The sequence below is a fragment of the Grampus griseus genome (genome assembly GCF_964374135.1).
Source record: "Grampus griseus genome assembly, chromosome: 2".
Taxonomy (NCBI): Eukaryota; Metazoa; Chordata; class Mammalia; order Artiodactyla; family Delphinidae; genus Grampus; species Grampus griseus.
In genome coordinates, this window is record NC_139018.1 from 134,830,872 (window position 1) to 134,850,657 (window position 19,786).

General features: G+C 41.5%; 1 protein-coding gene across 3 annotated transcripts in view; it reads right to left on the minus strand.

Annotated features, from left to right (window-relative positions):
* The window catches only part of SV2B (synaptic vesicle glycoprotein 2B), a gene marked incomplete at both ends in the record, with an annotated part of 75,704 nt that overhangs the window by 13,823 nt on the left and 42,095 nt on the right, over positions 1-19,786 (minus strand). For all 3 annotated transcript variants that reach the window (XM_082647953.1, XM_082647955.1, XM_082647954.1), the window contains 5 exons: positions 4,496-4,660; positions 11,078-11,166; positions 11,962-12,072; positions 17,997-18,086; positions 19,530-19,663. In XM_082647953.1, coding sequence (XP_082504079.1) covers positions 4,496-4,660; positions 11,078-11,166; positions 11,962-12,072; positions 17,997-18,086; positions 19,530-19,663 — 589 coding nt within the window. The remainder of the gene's footprint in view (positions 1-4,495; positions 4,661-11,077; positions 11,167-11,961; positions 12,073-17,996; positions 18,087-19,529; positions 19,664-19,786) is intronic.

A 19,786-nucleotide genomic window follows, 5' to 3' on the forward strand; every position in this document is an offset into this window, starting at 1 on the left:
ATACTGGTGCTAATGTCAACCAAACAGACTCTCTAAGGACATATGTTCTTGTGCCTCAGAATATAAGGTTGATACCAAAGTTGAATAAGAACAGTATAAGGGGGTTTCCCTGGTGGCGCAGTGGTTGAGAGTCCGCCTGCCGATGCAGGGGACACGGGTTCGTGCCCCGGTCCGGGAGGATCCCACATGCCGCAGAGCGGCTGGGCCCGTGAGCCATGGCCGCTGAGCCTGCGCGTCCGGAGCCTGTGCTCCGCAACAAGAGAAGCCGCGACAGTGAGAGGCCCGCGCACCGCGATGAAGGGTGGCCCCCGCTCGCTGCAACTAGAGAAAGCCCTCGCACAGATACGAAGACCCAACACACCCAAAAGTAAATAAATAAATAAATAAATTTATTAAAAAAATATATATATCACACTGAATGATTAAGATATATCCCAGGAATCAAGTATGGTTGAATACTGAAAAAAAATATTATTTTAATATATCATATTAATAGGTCCAAGGAGAAAACAATATGATTATCATAATAGATGCAGAAAAACGTTTGACAGATTCAATACACTTTCATGATAAAAACTCTCAGCATACTTAAAACAAAAAAGAATTTCCTTAACTTTATAAAGGAGGCCAAGCAAAAACATACAGCAAATATCATACTTAAAAGGAAGACACCCAAAATGCCCCCACTGAAGTCAGGATACCCATTAGCATGGCTTCTATCCATCACCAAACCGGATGTCATAATCAGCACAATATTGTACATCAGCTACACCTCAATTAAAAATAGTTAAAATAAAAGAAGTAACTAGCCTAAAAGTAACAAAACTAGTTGAAACATTTATAGTATGAGAATTATACATTCACATCTATAAACTAGTATGATATTTACCTAAAATTTAAAGCACACAAAAGAATGCTGTACAATGTTTACTGATACATAAATATATTGGAAAAGTATAAAAACATACATGAATGTAAAACACCAAATTTATGACCGTGGTGATCATCACTCCTCAGGAGGAAGAATAGCATCAGGAAGGGCAACTGAGTGAGTGATGTTTAATCTATATTAAAATCTGAAGTCAATGTAGCATAGTTTATGATTTTACAAAGCTAGGTGCTCTGAATAGGGTTGTTGGTGTTATTCTCTATTCTCCACATATTTGATATATTTCATGATGGAATAAAAAGGAAAAGAAAGGAGACAAAACAATTGTTATGGGCAGGTGATAGGCTGGTATAACAATAACAAGGGGAAACTATTACAACTAATAAAAGAACTCGGTTAGAGACAAAACAAACATCCTCAAATCAACAGGATTTCTATTGATCTGCAATAACCTGGGTAAATGTCTGATGGAGGAACAGCAATCCCATTTTCAGTAGCAAATTAGTTGTAAAATATTCAGGAAGAGGCTCTATAAGACCTATGCCGGACCTAGATTAAATCACAAAATTTTGCTGAGATATTTTATTAACTCTGAAGCCTGATGGACATTACATATCAATATTATGACTTTCAGATGTGGAATCAGAGGCTTAAACAGGTTGGTCAGAGGTGGCTCAGCTATTTACTGACCCATCAAGGCTTGGAACCCAAGTCCCTCAAGCCTTGGCTACTTCCTCAGACCTGAAGCCAAAAGGTACATTTAACACATTTCCCACCCTTGCCAGCTTCGCAGAGATGTACTGTCCTGAAACACACCCACTGCAGGTGAGGAAAATTCCTACTGATGCCTCACTAAAAAATGCTTTTAACAGTGTGGGTAGCATTTCATTGCGATGTGTGAAATCAACATTCTCTCTTCTAGATACGCATTTGCTTTCTTTCTCTCTGCTCTCCCTGCTAAAAGTAATCTTCCCCCATGTGTGATAGTCAATAAAGTAAATAATTTTATTTAAATTTTTAATCAGCAAAGTGTGGATAAAGTCTAAGGGGGAATACTGGTACGAATGGGGACAATGCCCCATCCAAGCTAAAGAACTTAAAGAATTTAACTCTCCAAAGAGGCTCAAGGTTTCCAAAGGTGGCATGTTTTCTAGTTTATGACCAGCAGATGGCAGCATAACTCAAGAAAAGAAACCAGGTTCAATTCCTCAGATTAGTTTCAAAAGTTCCTAATCTTTTTCCAAGGAGAAAAACCCCATTTTTATTCAAATAAATTGCTGGGGTAAAAATTATGAGCTTCAAGTGACAGTGGTATCCCCTGGTTAAAAAACTGAATTACATATATATGACAAATTAAAATGAACTCATTGCAACTTCTGAAGGAATTTATACTTTAATAATCACACAAAAACATTTGTATGCATTTGAAACACAGAAACATGGTAGAACACCTGTGTGTGCAGAATATTTACATCCACTCCCAGACAATCATTGGCCTGCTTATGCATTTGCAGACCCTTAACAATAACTCTATTGTTCCCTGGGGTCCTGGTTCCACAGATGAGGCCACCGCCTTCCTCAAGCCTTAAGCTTTGGGAGGCTGGGACCTTTTAAAAGGACAGGGTGGAGCAGAAGTTCCCATTTTCTGTGTAGCTAAGTCTTAGAACTCCAAAACCTACTTTTAAAAATCATAACAGCTCTGGCATTGCAATTAACTTTTTAATGCAGAAAGCACCATGTAAAACAGGGCCTTTGTGGGAATGCAGTTTCCCAGTGAGACGGTATTTGTAGTTGTCAAGGTCATAGGTTGGAGTCCGAATGCATGAATTGGTGAGAGATATTTCTAATCTATTTACGTTAGCTGTGTGATTTGGGCAAGCAACTCAACCTCTCTAAGCTTGTTTCCTGACCTGTAAAAGAGAAAGCACATTTCTTGCCTCCTGGAGTTTTTGTGAGGATTAAACGAGATAATCTCTGAAAGGCACTTAAGGAAGCACCTGGCACACAGAAGTGTCATTACCATCGTTATTATTACTAACACCACAATAGAGTGTCACTGAACATTGGAAACTTCATAGATAAGGTCTCTTTTAGTGAATTCGTCTCTGCAGGGAATAACAACATATAATGGGTGACATCTAGCCATCCATAATGTCCCTTAGTTTTCAACATTTCCAAAGCGTTCTAATAAAGAAGGGCAACATTTCTTCCTTGGCAATGCCAACACAGGATCTCTGGGCTTATATTGAAGAGCCCTGACGGTGAGAAATACTGCGGAGAGTTGCCATCCACCAACCACTAGCCTTCGAGCTGCCATCCCTGGAGTGGCCACTCTCAGCAGATTCCAGGAACCGAAGTGTCCCCAAAGAGAGCATGTGCATACATGGGCACGTGAAGGTGGAGATGTTTGTGACTGAGCCTCAGCATTTAAAAAAATCATCTGAAAATCTGAATTCCATGTCCACGGATAGTCGGTCCTAACTTTCCTGCCCCAGAGGCCTTATATTTGTAGAAATAACATTCCCCTTTTTTTTGCCACACTTTCTTTCTCATCCTAAATAACAGTGAACATTTGCTAAGGTCTGGCCGGTAAGAACGTATGGACTAGACTGCCCAAGCCACCTTCCTTGGACTTCACCCAGACATACACTTCTTTCTCACAGTCACGGTCATGGCCACTTAGACACACAGGTGGGTGCAGGCTGGGGAAGTAGAACCGAGTCGGAGGAGAAAATTCATGGTGATAATTCTTGCATAGACACATTAACCTGGGGGCAGTTTATACCACTGACACTGGGCTGTGGTGTTTCTGGTGTATCATGCCCTCGACTGACCCAGTGAACTTGCTAAAGATAATTCAAGGAGGGAAACAGCAGAGGTGAAAATGCTCAGTTTAGTGGAGCATGTGGCCTGGAGGAAACTGACCTGCCCTGACCCATTTGGGGCCTTCAGAGGGCAACCTCAAAGCAGTGTTCTGAAAGCCCAACAGGCTGGACTATCCACCTCAGTCTCCCAGGAGTAGGAAGAGGAGGAGTCAAACAGATTGAGGAGGATGTGGGCGGGACTTTTCTAACACTCCACTCATTTTTGCCCCAAAGCACAACAACATTCTTGATGACAATGGGCCATGCCAATCGTCGCTTGGAGGTAATGTTAGGCGAAAGAATAACATAAGATAGTGTTATATTGGCCTCTGGATTTGCTTCTGAAGAAGCATCCAGAATCAGAGAAAAAGCTCAACAGCCAGGCTGTGAGTTGGTGCAGGACCTCACTGGTGAGAGCTCTGGGACCTCTCTCCAGGCAGGCATCACTGCGGGGCTCTCTGCGCATCACCATTAAAGATGCGAGGTCTCAGGAGAGATGATTTGGTTGACCCTTCTTGGATGAATCAACCTTAGGCAGGATGACAGGGGACAGCACAGTACAGACAGAGCCACCAGGGGCACTGTCGAGTCTCTGGCAGCCATGGTAAGCTGTGATGCTCCACCAGCCTTGGAGCTCAATCCTCGCCATATTGAATTCTTATCTTCCTAATGGCTCTCTCCCCAAGACAGTCCCCACACACAGCCCCCTTGATCTGAGGAAAGCCCATGGTCTCCCACTTACTTGTCATTCACAAGTTTCCCACGTTGGTGAATCTGATTTTCCATTGTGAAGTTGATTGTGACACCATACACGTGCTCATCGTGAAATACCTTCATTTTGGACTTGTATGCTTCATCTTGAAAATACCGGATCATATCAGGGAACCAAACTGTCAGTCCATAGTAACTGTAATACAGAAGACAGAATATTTGAGCAGCAACACCATCAGAGACTGCATTCAGGACTTGATGTAAATCAAGCCCATTTTAAATGTATCAGTATGGTTCATTAGAAATATCTAATAATATAACTCATCATATTAATAGGTCTAAGGGAAAAAAATCATGACTACATCCATAGGTGGCCAAAAAGGTATTTGATAAAAAACGACATTCATTCCCAATAAAAACAATAGATTAGGAATTCATGGACGCTTCCTTAGCATGTAAAAATATATATATCTCAGCTCAAAAGTCAGGATCTTTCTTAATGAGGAAACACTGCAGTCATTACCACTAACATAAGAAACAAGACCAGGATATGCATTATCAGCACTACCGTTTAACACTATGTTGCAGGTCTTAGCTAACTCAGCTACTCATGAGAAAGAACATAGGAATATAAAGTTGCAAAGCAAGAAGTAAAACTATCTGGAGGGCAGACAGCAGAGGCAAGAAGAACTATAATCCTACAGCCTGTGGAACAAAAACCGCATTCACAGAAAGATATACAAGATGAAAAGGCAGAGGGCTATGTACCAGATGAAGGAACAAGATAAAACCCCAGAAAAACAACTAAATGAAATGGAGATAGGCAATCTTCCAGAAAAAGAATTCACAATAATGATAGTAAAGATGATCAAGGACCTCAGAAAAAGAATGGAGGCAAAGATTGAGAAGATGCAAGAAGTGTTTAACAAAGACTTAGAAGAATTAAAGAACAAACAAAGAAAGATGAACAATACAATAACTGAAATGAAAAATATGCTAGAAGGAATCAATAGCAGAATAACTGAGGCATAAGAATGGATAAGTGACCTGGAAGACAGAATGGTAGAATTCACTGCTGAGGAAGAGAATAAAGAAAACAGAATGAAAAGAAATGAAGACAGCCTAAGAGACCTCTGGGACAACATTAAATACAACAACATTCACATTATAGGGGTCCCAGAAGGAGAAGAGAGAGAGAAAGGACCCAATAAAATATTTGAAGAGATTATATTTGAAAACTTCCCTAACATGGGAAAAGAAATAGCCACCCAAGTCCAGGAAGTACAGAGAGTCCCATACAGGATAAACCCAAGGAGAAACACGCTGAGACACACAGTAATCAAATTGGCAAAAATTAAAGACAAAGAAAAATTATTGAAAGCATCAAGGGCAAAATGACAAATAATATACAAGGGAACTCCCATAAGGTTAACAGCTGATTTCTCAGGAGAAACTCTACAAGCCAGAAGGGAGTGACATGATATACTTAAAGTAATGAAAGGGAAGAACCTACAACCAAGATTACTCTACCCAGCAAGGATCTCATTCAGATTTGATGGAGAAATCAAAAGCTTTACAGACAAGCAAAAGCTAAGAGAATTCAGCATCACCAAACCAGCTTTACAACAAATGCTAAAGGAACTTCTCTAAGTGGCAAACACAAGAGAAGAAAAGGATCTACAAAAACAAACCCAAAACAATTAAGAAAATGGTCAAAGGAATATACATATCGATAATTACCTTAAACATGAATGGATTAAATGCTCCAACCAAAAGACACAGGCTTGCTGAATGGATACAAAAACAAGACCCATCTATATGCTGTCTACAAGAGACCCAATTCAGACCTAGGGACACATACAACTGCAAGTGAGGGGATGGAAAAAGATATTCCATGCAAATGGAAATCAAAAGAAAGCTAGAGTAGCAATACTCATACCAGATAAAATGACTTTAAAATAAAGAATGTTACAAGAGACACTACGTAATGATCAAGGGATCAATCCAAGAAGAAGATATAACAATTATAAATATATATGTACCCAACATAGGAGCACCTCAAAACATAAGGCAACTGCTAACAGCTCTAAAAGAGGAAATCGACAGCAACACAATAATAGCAGGGACTTTAACATCTCACTTACACCAATGGACAGATCATCCAAACAGAAAATTACTAAGGAAACACAAGCTTTAAATGACACAATAGACCAGAGAGATTTAATTGATATTTATAGGACATTCCATCCAAAAACAGCAGATTACACTATCTTCTCAAGTGCGCATGGAACATTCTCGAGGATAGATCACATCTTGGGTCACAAATCAAGCCTCAGTAAATTAAGAAAATTGAAATCATATCAAGCATCTTTTCTGACCACAACGCTATGAGATTAGAAATCAATTACAGGGAAAAAACGTAAAAAACACAAACACATGGAGGCTAAACAATACAGTACTAAATTACCAAGAGATCACTGAAGAAATCAAAGAGGAAATCAAAAACTACCTAGAGACAAATGACAATGAAAACACGATGATCCAAAACCTATGGGATGCGGGAGGGCAGACAGCAAAAGCAAGAAGAACTATAATCCTGTAGCCTGTGGAACAAAAACCACATTCACAGAAAGATAGACAAGATGAAAAGGCAGAGGGCTATGTACTAGATGAAGGAACAAGATAAAACCCCAAAAATACAACTAAATGAAGTGGAGATAGGCAACCTTCCAGAAAAAGAATTCAGAATAATGATAGTGAAGATGATCCAGGACTCGGAAAAAGAAGGGAGGCAAAGATCGAGAAGATGCAAGAAATGTTTAACAAAGACTGAGAATTAAACAAAAAACAAATAGAGATGAACAATACAATAACTGAAATGAAAACTACACTAGAAGGAATCAGTAGCAGAATAACTGAGGCAGAAGAACGGATAAGTGACCTGGCAGACAGAATGGTGGAATTCACTGCTGTGGAACAGAATAAAGAAAAAATAATGAAAAGAAATAAGACAGCCTAAGAGACCTCTGGAACAATATGAAACACAACAACATTCACATTATACGGGTCCCAGAAGGAGAGGAGAGAGAGAAAGGACCCGAGAAAATATTTGAAGAGATTATATTTGAAAACTTCAGGGAACGAAGATAGACAAGATGAAGCGGGAAGTTTATAGCTATACATCCTACCTCAAGAAACAAGAAAAATCTCAAATAAACAATCTAACCTTACACCTAAAGGAACTAGAGAAAGAAGAACAAACAAAACCCAAAGTTAGCAGAAGGAAAGAAATCATAAAGATCAGATCAGAAATAAATGAAAAAGAAATGAAGGAAATGATAGAAAAGATCAATAAAACTAAAAGCTGGTTTTGAGAAGTTAAACAAAATTGATAAACCATTAGCCAGATTCCTCAAGAAAAAAAGGGAGAAGACTCAAATCAACAGAATTAGAAATGAAAAAGGAGAAGTAACAACTGACAATGCAGAAATACAAAGGATCATTAGAGATTACTACAAGCAACTATATGCCAATAAAATGGACAACCTGGAAGAAATGGACAAATTCTTAGAAAAGTACAACCTTCTGAGACTGAACCAGGAAGAAATAGAAAATAGGAACAGAAAAATCACAAGCACTGAAATTGAAACTGTGAATAAAAATCTTCCAACAAACAAAAGCCCTGGACCAGATGGCTTCACACGCAAATTCTATCAAACATTTAGACAAGAACTAACACCTATCATTCTCAAACTCTTCCAAAATATAGCAGAAGAACAGTCATTCTACAAGGCCACCATCACCCTGAAACCAAAACCAGACAAAGATGTCACAAAAAAAGAATACTACAGGCCAATATCACTGATGAACATAGATGCAAAAATCCTCAACGAAATACCAGCAAACAGAATACACCAGCACATTAAAAGGATCATACACCATGATCAAGTGGTGTTTATCCCAGGAATGCAAGGATTCTTCAATATACGTAAATCAATCAACGTGATACACCATATTAACAAAATTGAAGGATAAAAACCATATGATCCTCTCAGTAGATGCAGAAAAAGCTTTTGAAAAATTCAACACCCATTTATGATAAAAACTCTCCAGAAAGTAGGCATAGAGGGAACTTACCTCAACATAATAAAGGCCATATATGACAAACCCACAGCCAACATTGTTCTCAATGGTGAAAAACTGAAAGCATTTCCACTAAGATCAGGAACAAGACAAGTTTGCCCACTCTCACCACTATTATTCAACATAGTTTTGGAAGTTTTAGCCACAGCAATCAGAGCCGAAAAAGAAATAAAAGGAATCCAAATTGGAAAAGAAAACGTATAACTGTCCTGTTTGCAGATGACACAATACTATACACAGAGAATTCTAAAGATGCTCCCAGAAAACTACTAGAGCTAATCAGTGAATTTGGTAAAGTTGCAGGATACAAAATTAATGCACAGAAATCTCGTGCATTCCTATACACTAATGATGAAACATCTGAAAGAGAAATTAAGGAATCACTCCCATTTACCACTGCAACAAAAAGAATAAAATACCTAGGAATAAACCTACCTAAGGAGACAAAAGACCTCTATGCAGGAAACTATAAGACACTGATGAAAGAAATTAAAGATGATGCCAACAGATGGAGAGATATACCATGTTCTTGGATTGGAAGAATCAACATTATGAAAATGACTATACGACCCAAAGCAATATACAGATTCAACGCAATCCCTATCAAACTACCAACGGCATTTTTCACAGAACTAGAACAAAAAATTTCACAATTTGTATGGAAACACAAAAGACCCTGAATAGCCAAAGCAATCTTGAGAAAGAGAAATGGAGCTGGAGGAATCAGGCTCCCAGACTTCAGACTATAGTACAAAGCTACAAGACAGTATGGTACTGGTATAAAAACAGAAATATAGATCAATGGAACAGGATAGAAAGACCAGAGATAAACCCACACACATATGGTCACCTTATCTTTGATAAAGGAGGCAAGAATATACAGTGGAGGAAAGACAGCCTCTTCATTAAGTGGTGCTGGCGAAACTGGACAGCTACATGTAAAAGAATGAAATTAGAACACTTCCTAACACAATACACAAAAATAAACTCAAAATGGATTAAAGACCTAAATGTAAGGCCAGACACTATCAAACTCTTAGAGGAAAACACAGGCAGAACACTCTATGACATAAATCACAGCAAGATCCTTTTTGACCCACCTCCTGGAGAAATGGAAATAAAAACAAAAATAAACAAATGGTACCTAATGAAACTTAAGACAACACTCAGAATGGTAGAAAATATTTGCAAATGAAGCAACTGACAAAGGATTAATCTTCAAAATATACAAGCAGCTCATATAGCTCAATATCAAGAAAACAAACAACCCAATCCAAAAATGGGCAGAAGACCTAAATAGACATTTCTCCAAAGAAGACATACAGATTGCCAACAAACACATGAAAAGCTGCTCAACATCACTAATCATTAGAGAAATGCACATCAAAACCACCATGAGGTATCACCTCACACCAGTCAGAATGACCATCATCAAAAATTCTACAAACAATAAATGCTGGAGAGGGTGTGGAGAAAAGGGAATACTCTTGCACTGTTGGTGGGAATGTAAATTGACGCAGCCACTATGGAGAACAGTATGGAGGTTCCTTAAAAAACTAAAAATAGAACTACCATACGACCCAGCAATCCCACTCCTGGGCATATACCCTGAGTAAACCATAATTCAAAAAGAGTCATGTACCACAATGCTCATTGTGGCACTATTTACAATAGCCAGGACATGGAAGCAACCTAAGTGTCCATCGACAGATGAATGGATAAAGAAGATGTGGCACATATATACAATGGAATATTACTCAGCCATAAAAAGAAACGAAATTGAGTTATTTGTAGTGAAGTGGATGGACATAGAGTCTGTCCTACAGAGTGAAGTAAGTCAGAAAGAGAAAAACAAATAGTGTATGCTAACACATATATATGGAATCTAAAAAAAAAAATGGTTCTGAAGAACCTAGGGGCATGATAGTAATAGACAGAGATGTAGGGAATATACTTGAGGACACGGAGAGGGGGAAGGGTAAAGCTGGGATGAAGTGAGAGAGTGGTGTTGACATATATGCACTACCAAACATAAAATAGATAGCTAGTGGGAAGCAGCCACATAGCACAAGGAGATCATCTCGGTGCTTTGTGACCACCTAGAGGGGTGGGATAGGGAGTGTGGGAGGGAGACGCAAGAGGGAGGAGATATGGGGATATATGTATATGTATAGCTGATTCACTTTGTTATACAGCAGCAACTAACACAAAAATGTAAAGCAATTATACTCTAATAAAGATGTAAAAGAAAAATAATAAAAAAATTTTTTAATAAAATACAAAATTTTTAAAAAAGGATCAGAAATTTCCTAGTTGTAGAAGCCACTATAGTTGGCTGCCTGTTACTTAGAGCCAAAATCATCCAATCTGACACAGACTCTGTAAGTTAGAACCAACTGTAACCCTCAGTGTATAGATGAGGCACCTGAAGCACGAGGAAATTAATGAACTTAAGGAAGACAGAGCTTACCTTAAAGCCATGGTGAACCAGACCACGGCCAGAATCAGTGTGTTCATCCTGTAGGGCCCCATCACACAGTACAGAGCATTTTCCCAGACCTGTAACACACAGAAGAGATGGGTTGTTAAAGGCAGAAACTTGTGACTTGGAAAAGCTCATTTTTAATATTTTCTATTAAATTGCCTAGGAACCCATTATCTTCCAGAGGCGGCTATTCTGCTCAAATAACAAGGAAAGCCTCTTCTCTTCTTACTGGCTGGTCTCAACTTCTAACCGTCCTGTAGCACCTGGGAACACAACAATGCTCCATGCATGTGACAAAAAGCACACGGAGTGGAGATGTCAAGGCAGTGAATAGCCTTGAGCAGTGAGTTCTGCTCCCCGCCAGTGGGAATGGGTGATATTCCAAACATTGAACCACCTTTTACACCAGGAAGGTTATCCAGGCTCAGGAGACTCTGGCCATTGACTGCCTCAGTGTTCAATAGTTGATTCACCTCACAGGAGCCTTGCCCTTCAAGAAGACTTTCTCAGAAATCACCAACAAATCTCAAAGGGGTCATTTCTTTAACCCACTCCTTTCTTCCTATGGATTATTTAATGAGAAGGTGCTAGAGAGAAAGGTTTTTACTCAGACTAGACATTGCACCTACATTCAAAATCTCTGCCTTGGGAAGGAAGAACAAAGGAAAGAAACGAAGGTCTATAGTTTGTGGCTCAAGGGCTCACAGGTAAGCATGGACTAGGACCCGAAAGTCCCTATCCAAGGTAGCTTCCTGCCCACCACACTGTCTTGGGCTGATGGGGGTGTTCAGGATCTCTATTCTTCATCCACTGACGTTACAGATTTCCATAGAGCCTCCCTCTCAACAACCCCAGGTCCCCAGCTGTACCTGCTTGAAAGTGGTCTTGAATCTGACTAGCCAGCGCTGGTACCAAGTCCCTGTTGAACTTTGGATCTCAATGAATTCATCCATTTGCTTGGGAGTTTTAATGTTGGAAACCTGTAAAGCAAAGATTGGCTAGAGAATCTTAACCCCACTTTGACTTTTCAATTTTTTAGTTTAATGTAACTGACTTTATTAACTTACTTAGGGCTAGAGGAGCTTTCGGTGACCCTACAGTTCAGTAATTCTTAGCCAAAATTGTACATAGCATCTCTTAGGGATCTTTCTCAGGTGGCTATGTCCCACTGCAGACAAAATGAATCAGAGTTTTTTCACTCAATGATGGCTTTGGGAAATACACTGAATTCCTGTTTATATCTGATTTGCCCATAGTAGAGTTGACTCCACCTTAAAATTCACAAGTCTATCCTTAATGGATATTAACATCACAGAAGTCTAGAACCCATATAGGCAACAGTGTGTGTGTGTGTTTGTGTGTGTGTGTTAGGAAAGGGGGTTTGCTATGCAAGACATTTTTAAAACACAGCAGAATAAAAGACATTATGTCCTCCTGCACAGCAAAGGAAATCATCAACGAAATGAAAAGGCAACTTACTGAATGGGAGAAGACACTTGCAAATCATATATCTGATAAGAGACTAATATCCAAAATATAAAAAGAACTCATGCAACTCAATAGCAAAAAAAACTAAACAAAAAGATCCAATTAAAAAATGGACAGAGGATCTGAATAGACAGTTTTCCAAAGAAGACATACAGATGGCCAACAGGTACGTGAAAAAAATGCTCAACATCACTAATCATCAGGGAACTGCAAATCAAAACTACAATGAGATATCGCCTCACACCTGCTAGAATGGTTATTATCAAAAAGACAAGAAATAACAAGTGTTGACAAGGATGTGGGGAAAAGGAAATCCTTCTGCGTTGTTGGTGGGGGTGTAAATTGGTGCAGCCACTATGGGAAGTAGTATAGAGGTTCCTCCCCAAATTAAAAATGGAACCACCATATGATCCAGCAATTCCACTTCTGGGTATTTATCCAAAGGAAATGAAAACACTAACTCGAAAAGATATCTGCATTCCCATGTTCACTGCAGTATTATTTATAAAAGTGAAGATATGGAAACAACCTAAGTGGCCATCAACAGGTGAATGGATAACAATGTGATACACACCCACCCACGCAAACACACACACAATGGAATACTACCCAGCCACAAAAAATTTTAAAAAAAATCTTGCCATTTGCGACAACATGGATGGACATCGAGGGCATTACGTAAGTGAAATAAGTCAGAGAAAGACAAATACTTTATGATCCCACTTATATTTGGAATCAAACAAACAAACAAAACAAAACAGAAACAGAAAACCAAGCTCATAGATACAGAGAACAGACTGGTGGTTCCCAGAGGGGAGAGGGGTTATGGGTGGATAAAATAGGAGAAAGGCATCAAAGGTACAAATTTTCAGTTATAAAATAAGTCATGGGGATGTAACATAGAGCATGGTGACTATAGTTAATAATACAGTATTCATTACTTGAAAGTTGCTAAGAAAGTAAATCTTAAAAGTCCTCATCACAAGAAAAACAATGTTTTTAAATGTGTGGTGACAGATGGTAATGAGACATTGTGGTGATCATTTTGCAATGTATACAAATAACTGAATCATTATGTGGTGCACCTGCAACTAATATAATGTTATCTGTCAATTATACCTTAATTTTTAGAAAGAGAGAGAAATTATGTCTTCCTTGCTACCCCTGGTTTTCCTGGAGGAAATCAAAGAGATAGGGAATGGAAATAAGGCTGTATATCTCAGGGCTCCCCCAAGGGCCCCGGAAAGTGTTAATTTGTCCAATGTTAGCAGGTAGCCCCAGGGAGCAATCCTGACTCCTTAAGACAGCGATTTTCAGTTTAATCAATGTTTAAGACAACCACTGCCTTCTATAACTAACCATCATGTTAAGGAGATTCCTGACCATACAAACTCTTAGCCAAGTTATCAAGGTCCGTGCATGCAGACCAATTCAGAGCAAAATAGAAGAGTGTACTCAAAAAATTCAAAACCAGTGTCTATCACCTCCTCCAACAAACCTTTCTTTCTAGGGAGAAAAGGCTTTAGTCGTAAGTGTCTCCATCTCTTCCTTCAGCCAAGGGACTGAGAATGTGAGGAGACAGAGAGAGAGATGCGGCTGGATATCCACAGGGGGAAATACAGTTCCTGAATTAGGGACAATTGCTTCTTTAATTCCCAAGCCCTGAGCCTAGGAGAGCTCGGCTTTGTTTTTCTAAACACTGAAAACAGTGGTTCTTCTCTTGGGAGGGCCGGATACCCTTTTGAGAACCTGGTAAAAGCATAGGTGCTCTTCCTAAACATCACAGGTATATAAGCATGCCAGAGCCTCCTGGGCTGGTCCTGCCATTCCTGGGTGTGTGGCCTTTGCAAATGCTCTTCTGCCCAGGCCCACACAGGGACACAGGAGAGAGAACGCAGCAGGCCCTCCAGTGTGACTCTTGGCTGGAACTGGTCTTTGTGTTATTAGGTATCCCAGGGAGACCAAGAACCCAGCTGCAGCCGAAAGAGGCCGAGGAGAAGGTTGACCCCAAGTCAGGAAGCACGTTAAGAATCTCACTAAATGGGACTTCCCGGAGGTCCAGTGGTTAAGACTCTGTGCTTGCACCACAGGCGGCGCGGGTTCAATCCCTGGTCAGGGAACTAAGATCCCGCGTGCCTGAGGTGTGGGTGGGGGAGAGGGGAAGGAAATACAAATTTTGTCTTTGCTTTGCTCCTGGGGAAAATAACACCCTATTCCCTCCGGATCTGGGAGTGGGCGTGTTGACAACTTGCAAAGCATAATTACTCTAAGTTACAATTAACTAGGATACTTGGCTTTGCTTCAGTCTAAAGTAGAATACAGTCTGTGTGGTCTGTGCTCACCCCAGCCTTGCAGAGCATGGGTTCTCAGGGGAATACTTCAACCCACCCCCTTTCCAAAGGTGTTTCAGTGGACACCTGCCAGGGGGCTGTTCAGAAGCTTGTGAGGTAGCGACAGGGGCTGGTGAAAGCCAGGGCTCTGTAGGGGAGGGGAAAGTACTCCTCTACCATCTTAGGCTCCCTGGCTGGGTCTGGAAGTTAAACTGGCAAAGAGAGATTAACAGGAGGAAAGCATCCACATTTTACTGAATTTTTACATGTCCGTGGGAGCCTTCACGAGAGAATGAAGCCCCGAAGAAGTGACCAGCCCAGGAAGTTTTTATACCTTGTAGAAACAGTAAATTTGTGAAGAACTGACAAGACAAAGGGATTTGGGCTAGGGTGAAGAAATGGTGAAGAAGTAATTAGGACGATAAGGGTTAGTTTAACAAGGTTTGTTGATACGGCCTTCTTGGCCCTAAGTTCCCCATCTCTGCTGAGAACAATGTCTTCTTTCCTCCTGGTGCCCGGAGAGCACCTTCCATGTGGGAGACTTATGGCCTGTTTCAGGGAAGAAAGGGGAGCAGGGGGAGTTCAGAGTGACATTTCTACTTCTGCTGTTTTCTCAAGCTCCTTCAGCTTCCGATATTCAATATGCCGAGGTGCCATATCTTGGGGTATCATGTCCTGAACCCCATCAGCTCCAAGGTGGATGTGAGGAGGGCCACATCCAGGGCTCACCATGAACACTAAGAGCCTGGCCTACCCTAAGCTCTTCCTCCAGGCCCCTGAGCATGTTTACTGTGAGTACCATCTACAGAGGGGAGCGCACAGGATCCTAGCAGACGACCCCATTCGGCAGGGCTGAGTATCACTCCTGACTCCAGCCACTGCCCAGCTGTCTGAGGTCAGGAACACTTTCAGGCTGTTTTTCTTTTCTTTTCTTTCTTTCTTTCTTTTTTTTTTTTTGGTACGCAGGCCTCTCACTGCCGTGGCCTCTCCCGTCGCGGAGCACAGGCTCCGGACGCCCAGACTCAGCGGCCATGGCGCACGTGCCCAGCCGCCCCGCGACACGCGGTATCCTCCCAGACCGGGGCACGAACCCGCGTCCCCCGCATCGACAGGCGGACTCCCAACCACCGCGCCACCAGGGAAGCCCCCTTTTCTTTTTTTTTTTTCCTGGCCCATCCAGTCATCCTCTTCTACAAAATTACTATGATCATCAAGTCAGTTTGGAAATACTGAGCCCGTGACCTTTTTAATTCCCTTTTCCTGAGAAAGAGTGAAATCTACTAAAAGCAGAGGTTATACCCAAAGACTCAGTAACATCTCCTAGGAATAAGCAGGAGCTTGGAGAGAAGGCTATAGAATGGGTGGGGTGGGAGGCAGGACTGAACCAAGCATACCCAGACCCCAGGGGACAGGGCGTTCCTGCTAGCATCTGGGGTCCAGACCTGCAGTCCAGCTGCAGCAAGAAAACCCATCACAGGGAGTGGCGGGGATGGGAGGCTGGGAGAACCACCAGTTCCCTTATCATCTTTCATTTGGAGTAGCTCTGCTAATTGTGCTTCTTCTTCCTTTTTTTTTAAGTGTGGGAAATTTTTAATAAGAAAGTTAATTGAGGAAGGATTAAGAAAATGAACTAGCTAAAAGTTCTATTTTCAATTACATTTCGTTTATCCAACCAGAAAGTCTATAAATATTGTTAATGGTGCTTCTTAATAAATGTTTGTGATAAAAGGACTGGTCCCATATTTTAGATAATTTTAGGAGTGTTGGAATTGGGGAACTATTCCACTGGACAACTTTCTATAAAATCTATTATTTTAGTTTATTTATTTAAAAATATGACATAAAATATTTGGATAATAGTTAACATCTATGTAGTATTTACTCTAAGCCAGGCACAGTTTAGGCGCTTGATTTTAATCCTTACTATAACTGTATTCATAGACATTGTTATCCCTCTTTTCCCAATGAAGAAAATAAGGCACAGACAGTATCTTGCCTAAGGCCACACAGCTAGAACATGTTAAAATCAGGATTTGGACCCAGACTGGTCTGGCTTCAGGTTGTAGATTCTTAGCTGCTATGGGGTCCTGCCTGAGAATCAGGGGTTTCAAGTAACAGGTTAACAAGAAAAAGTGTTTTACTCCAGACTCAAATTACGGAAGCCAAAGAAGCAAAAGCAGTGAGTTGGAGTAGGTGGGAGTTAACTCAGGAAGGCTTCCTTGAAGAAATGGATTTGGAGTTGGTCTAAAAGGGGGTCATGCAGACAGGTGCACAGGGACCCTGCTGTGGGTATTCCTCGTGGTTGGCCACAGCTTGGTGGGAAGAGCACAGTTCATGGTAACTAACAGGACCTCCCCGTGGAAATTGCCATTGGCCAGTTTTTCATTTTTTAAACTAGTGAGAAAGAAAATCCAGGCTAACAGCCAATGCTGGTAAGGATGCTGAGAAACAGGTATCCTATCATTGGAGGTATCACAGATCATTGCAACCCTACTGAAATGTAATTTGCAATGCATCTCAAGAGCTATAAAAATACTCATGCTGTTTGAGGCACTCATTTTATTTCTAGGAGTCTACTCTTAGAAAACAAACCCAGAACATGAAAGGAAAGGAACTATGTGCAGGAAAAGGTTCATTGCAGCAATATTTGCAGGAACAAGGTAATAAAGCAGGGCATATGCATCTCTAACATTGGGGACATGTTTACGAAAACTGTGTTAATGTTTCTAATATTAATGTCCGTTAAAAGGATGATTCTGAATACTATGAGACACATATAGAATGCCTATAAGTACTCCTGAATAATCTATATGCATTGATATATGTAAATATATGTACATATGGTTATCCCCATATGAATATAGCTAGGTTTTCCCTTTGCCATATTTGAACACTTAGCAGTACCAAGAAGGTATCCATCAAAATGCAAAGAATAATTATGATGCAGTAATAGGAATGTCAGGGGCTTTATTCCCCTTTTGACAAATTTTCTGGGATATGCTTATATAATAAAATTATTTTTTAGCAAACCAAAGCAGCGAAGAGGAGAGGCCCCCTCCTGTTGGCATAGGTGACCATGCACTCACCGTGAACACCTTCTCTGGGGCCCCCTTAGCCCTCATGTTGGTGTCGTGAACGTGCTTGAGAATCATCCAGGCTTCGTCGTGTTTGCCCATCTGGTAAAACCAAGGAGAGAGACATGAACAGTCTTTTGCTGATTAAGGGTGGAAAACCCTACAAGCCCAACAGGTGCTGATACCCAAGTCTGAGGCGATTGGCCATGGATGTGTTACTATCTAGGGCTTGTGAAAGACTAGGACAAGTTTCTGTCGCAGCCCATCTTGGAAGGATAGTAAGGTTGTACCTTCAAGGTGTAAATGCTGGGTACTATTATCATTATAGGCTGTGAGTAACTACTCGTAGGTTAAGGTTGAATAGATTGCAAGGTGGGAGCCATGTTCCTCCCTGGCAGGACAAAGCAAAGACACAACATGTGATGGGTTGAACTATGTCCCCAACCCTAAAAATATGTTGAAGTTCTAGCTGCCAGTACCCCAGAATGTGACCTTATTTGGAAGCAGGGTTGCTGCAGATGTAATTAATTAAGGTGAGGTCATACTGGGGTAGGGTGCACCCCTAATCCAACATGACTGGTGTCCCTATAAGAAGAAGCCCATGTGAAGAGCCAGAGACACATAGAGAGAACACCGTGTGGTGACAAAGGCAGAGACTGGAGTGAGACAGCTGCAAGCCAAGGAATGCCAAAAAATGCAAGCAACCCACCAGAAGTTGAAAGAGGCAAGTAAAGCTTCCCTAAGGGCTTCCAAGGGAGTGTGGCCCTGCCAACACCTTGGTTGGGGACTTTTAGCCAACAGACCTGTGAGACAATAAACTTCTCTTACTATGAGCCCCTCCGTTTGTGTGCCTTTGTTAGAGCAGCCCTAGGAAACTCATACACAATGAAGGGTAGCTTTTGAGATAAGCATGGATAAAAAACCTTTTTGCTGCATCTGGAACCTGATCAATGGGATGAAAGAAGAAACTCAACAAGGAGGGTCAGTCTGCAGAAAGCTAGAAGGAGGCTTATAAGTAGACTCTGAGAATTGGGGCTGTAAGAGCCTTCAAGTCCTATCGCCCCTCCACCAGCCCTGCCTGTCTGACCACCGCAAGCACGAGAGCCTCACCACCACCACCACCAAGCTGGAAACCTCACAGGACTCCGGGAGCAGCTTTCTGGAGGAGAGAGGTCCTGCAAAGCCAAGAGTCTTGAAGGGCTTGGGAGCAGTGACAGATTTACAACCCAGCTCACAGCCGTAACATGGAAAAACTGCAGGCAGCTTTGAAGAGCCTCATAATCAGGACCTCTGGGGAGAGTGGGTGCCAGAAGCATCCTCAGCAGAGCCCCCTCCAGCTCCACCCAGCCTCGGGGAGCAGTGCTGCTGCTCTGTGCTCAGTGAGCTCCTGAGTCCCTCCGGCTCTGGCTGTCCTTGAATCCCAGGCGTGCAACCATCACGATGGATTTAATGATGGGCCAGGTCAGCCAACATGGGACCAAGGGGCTGGAGCAGCAGGGCTGGCAGCAGGGCTTGCGCTCACACGGGTTGGGGGCGCTGACTCACCTCTAGCAGAAACCTCGGGCTCTCTGGCATGAACTTCAGGGCCACCATGGACACAGTGCAGGGCAGAGCGCAGACGATGACAAACACTCTCCAGCTGTGGAAGTGGTAATTGGTGCCCATGCTGAAGCCCCAGCCTGTGAAGAAGCAGTCAGAGGATCTCTGACACACGGTCTTAGAGTGACCTTCAAGAACTGGCTTTCAAACCATGGGGCACAAGAGCATCAACTGGGGAGCAGGTTAACATGCAGACTTCCTGG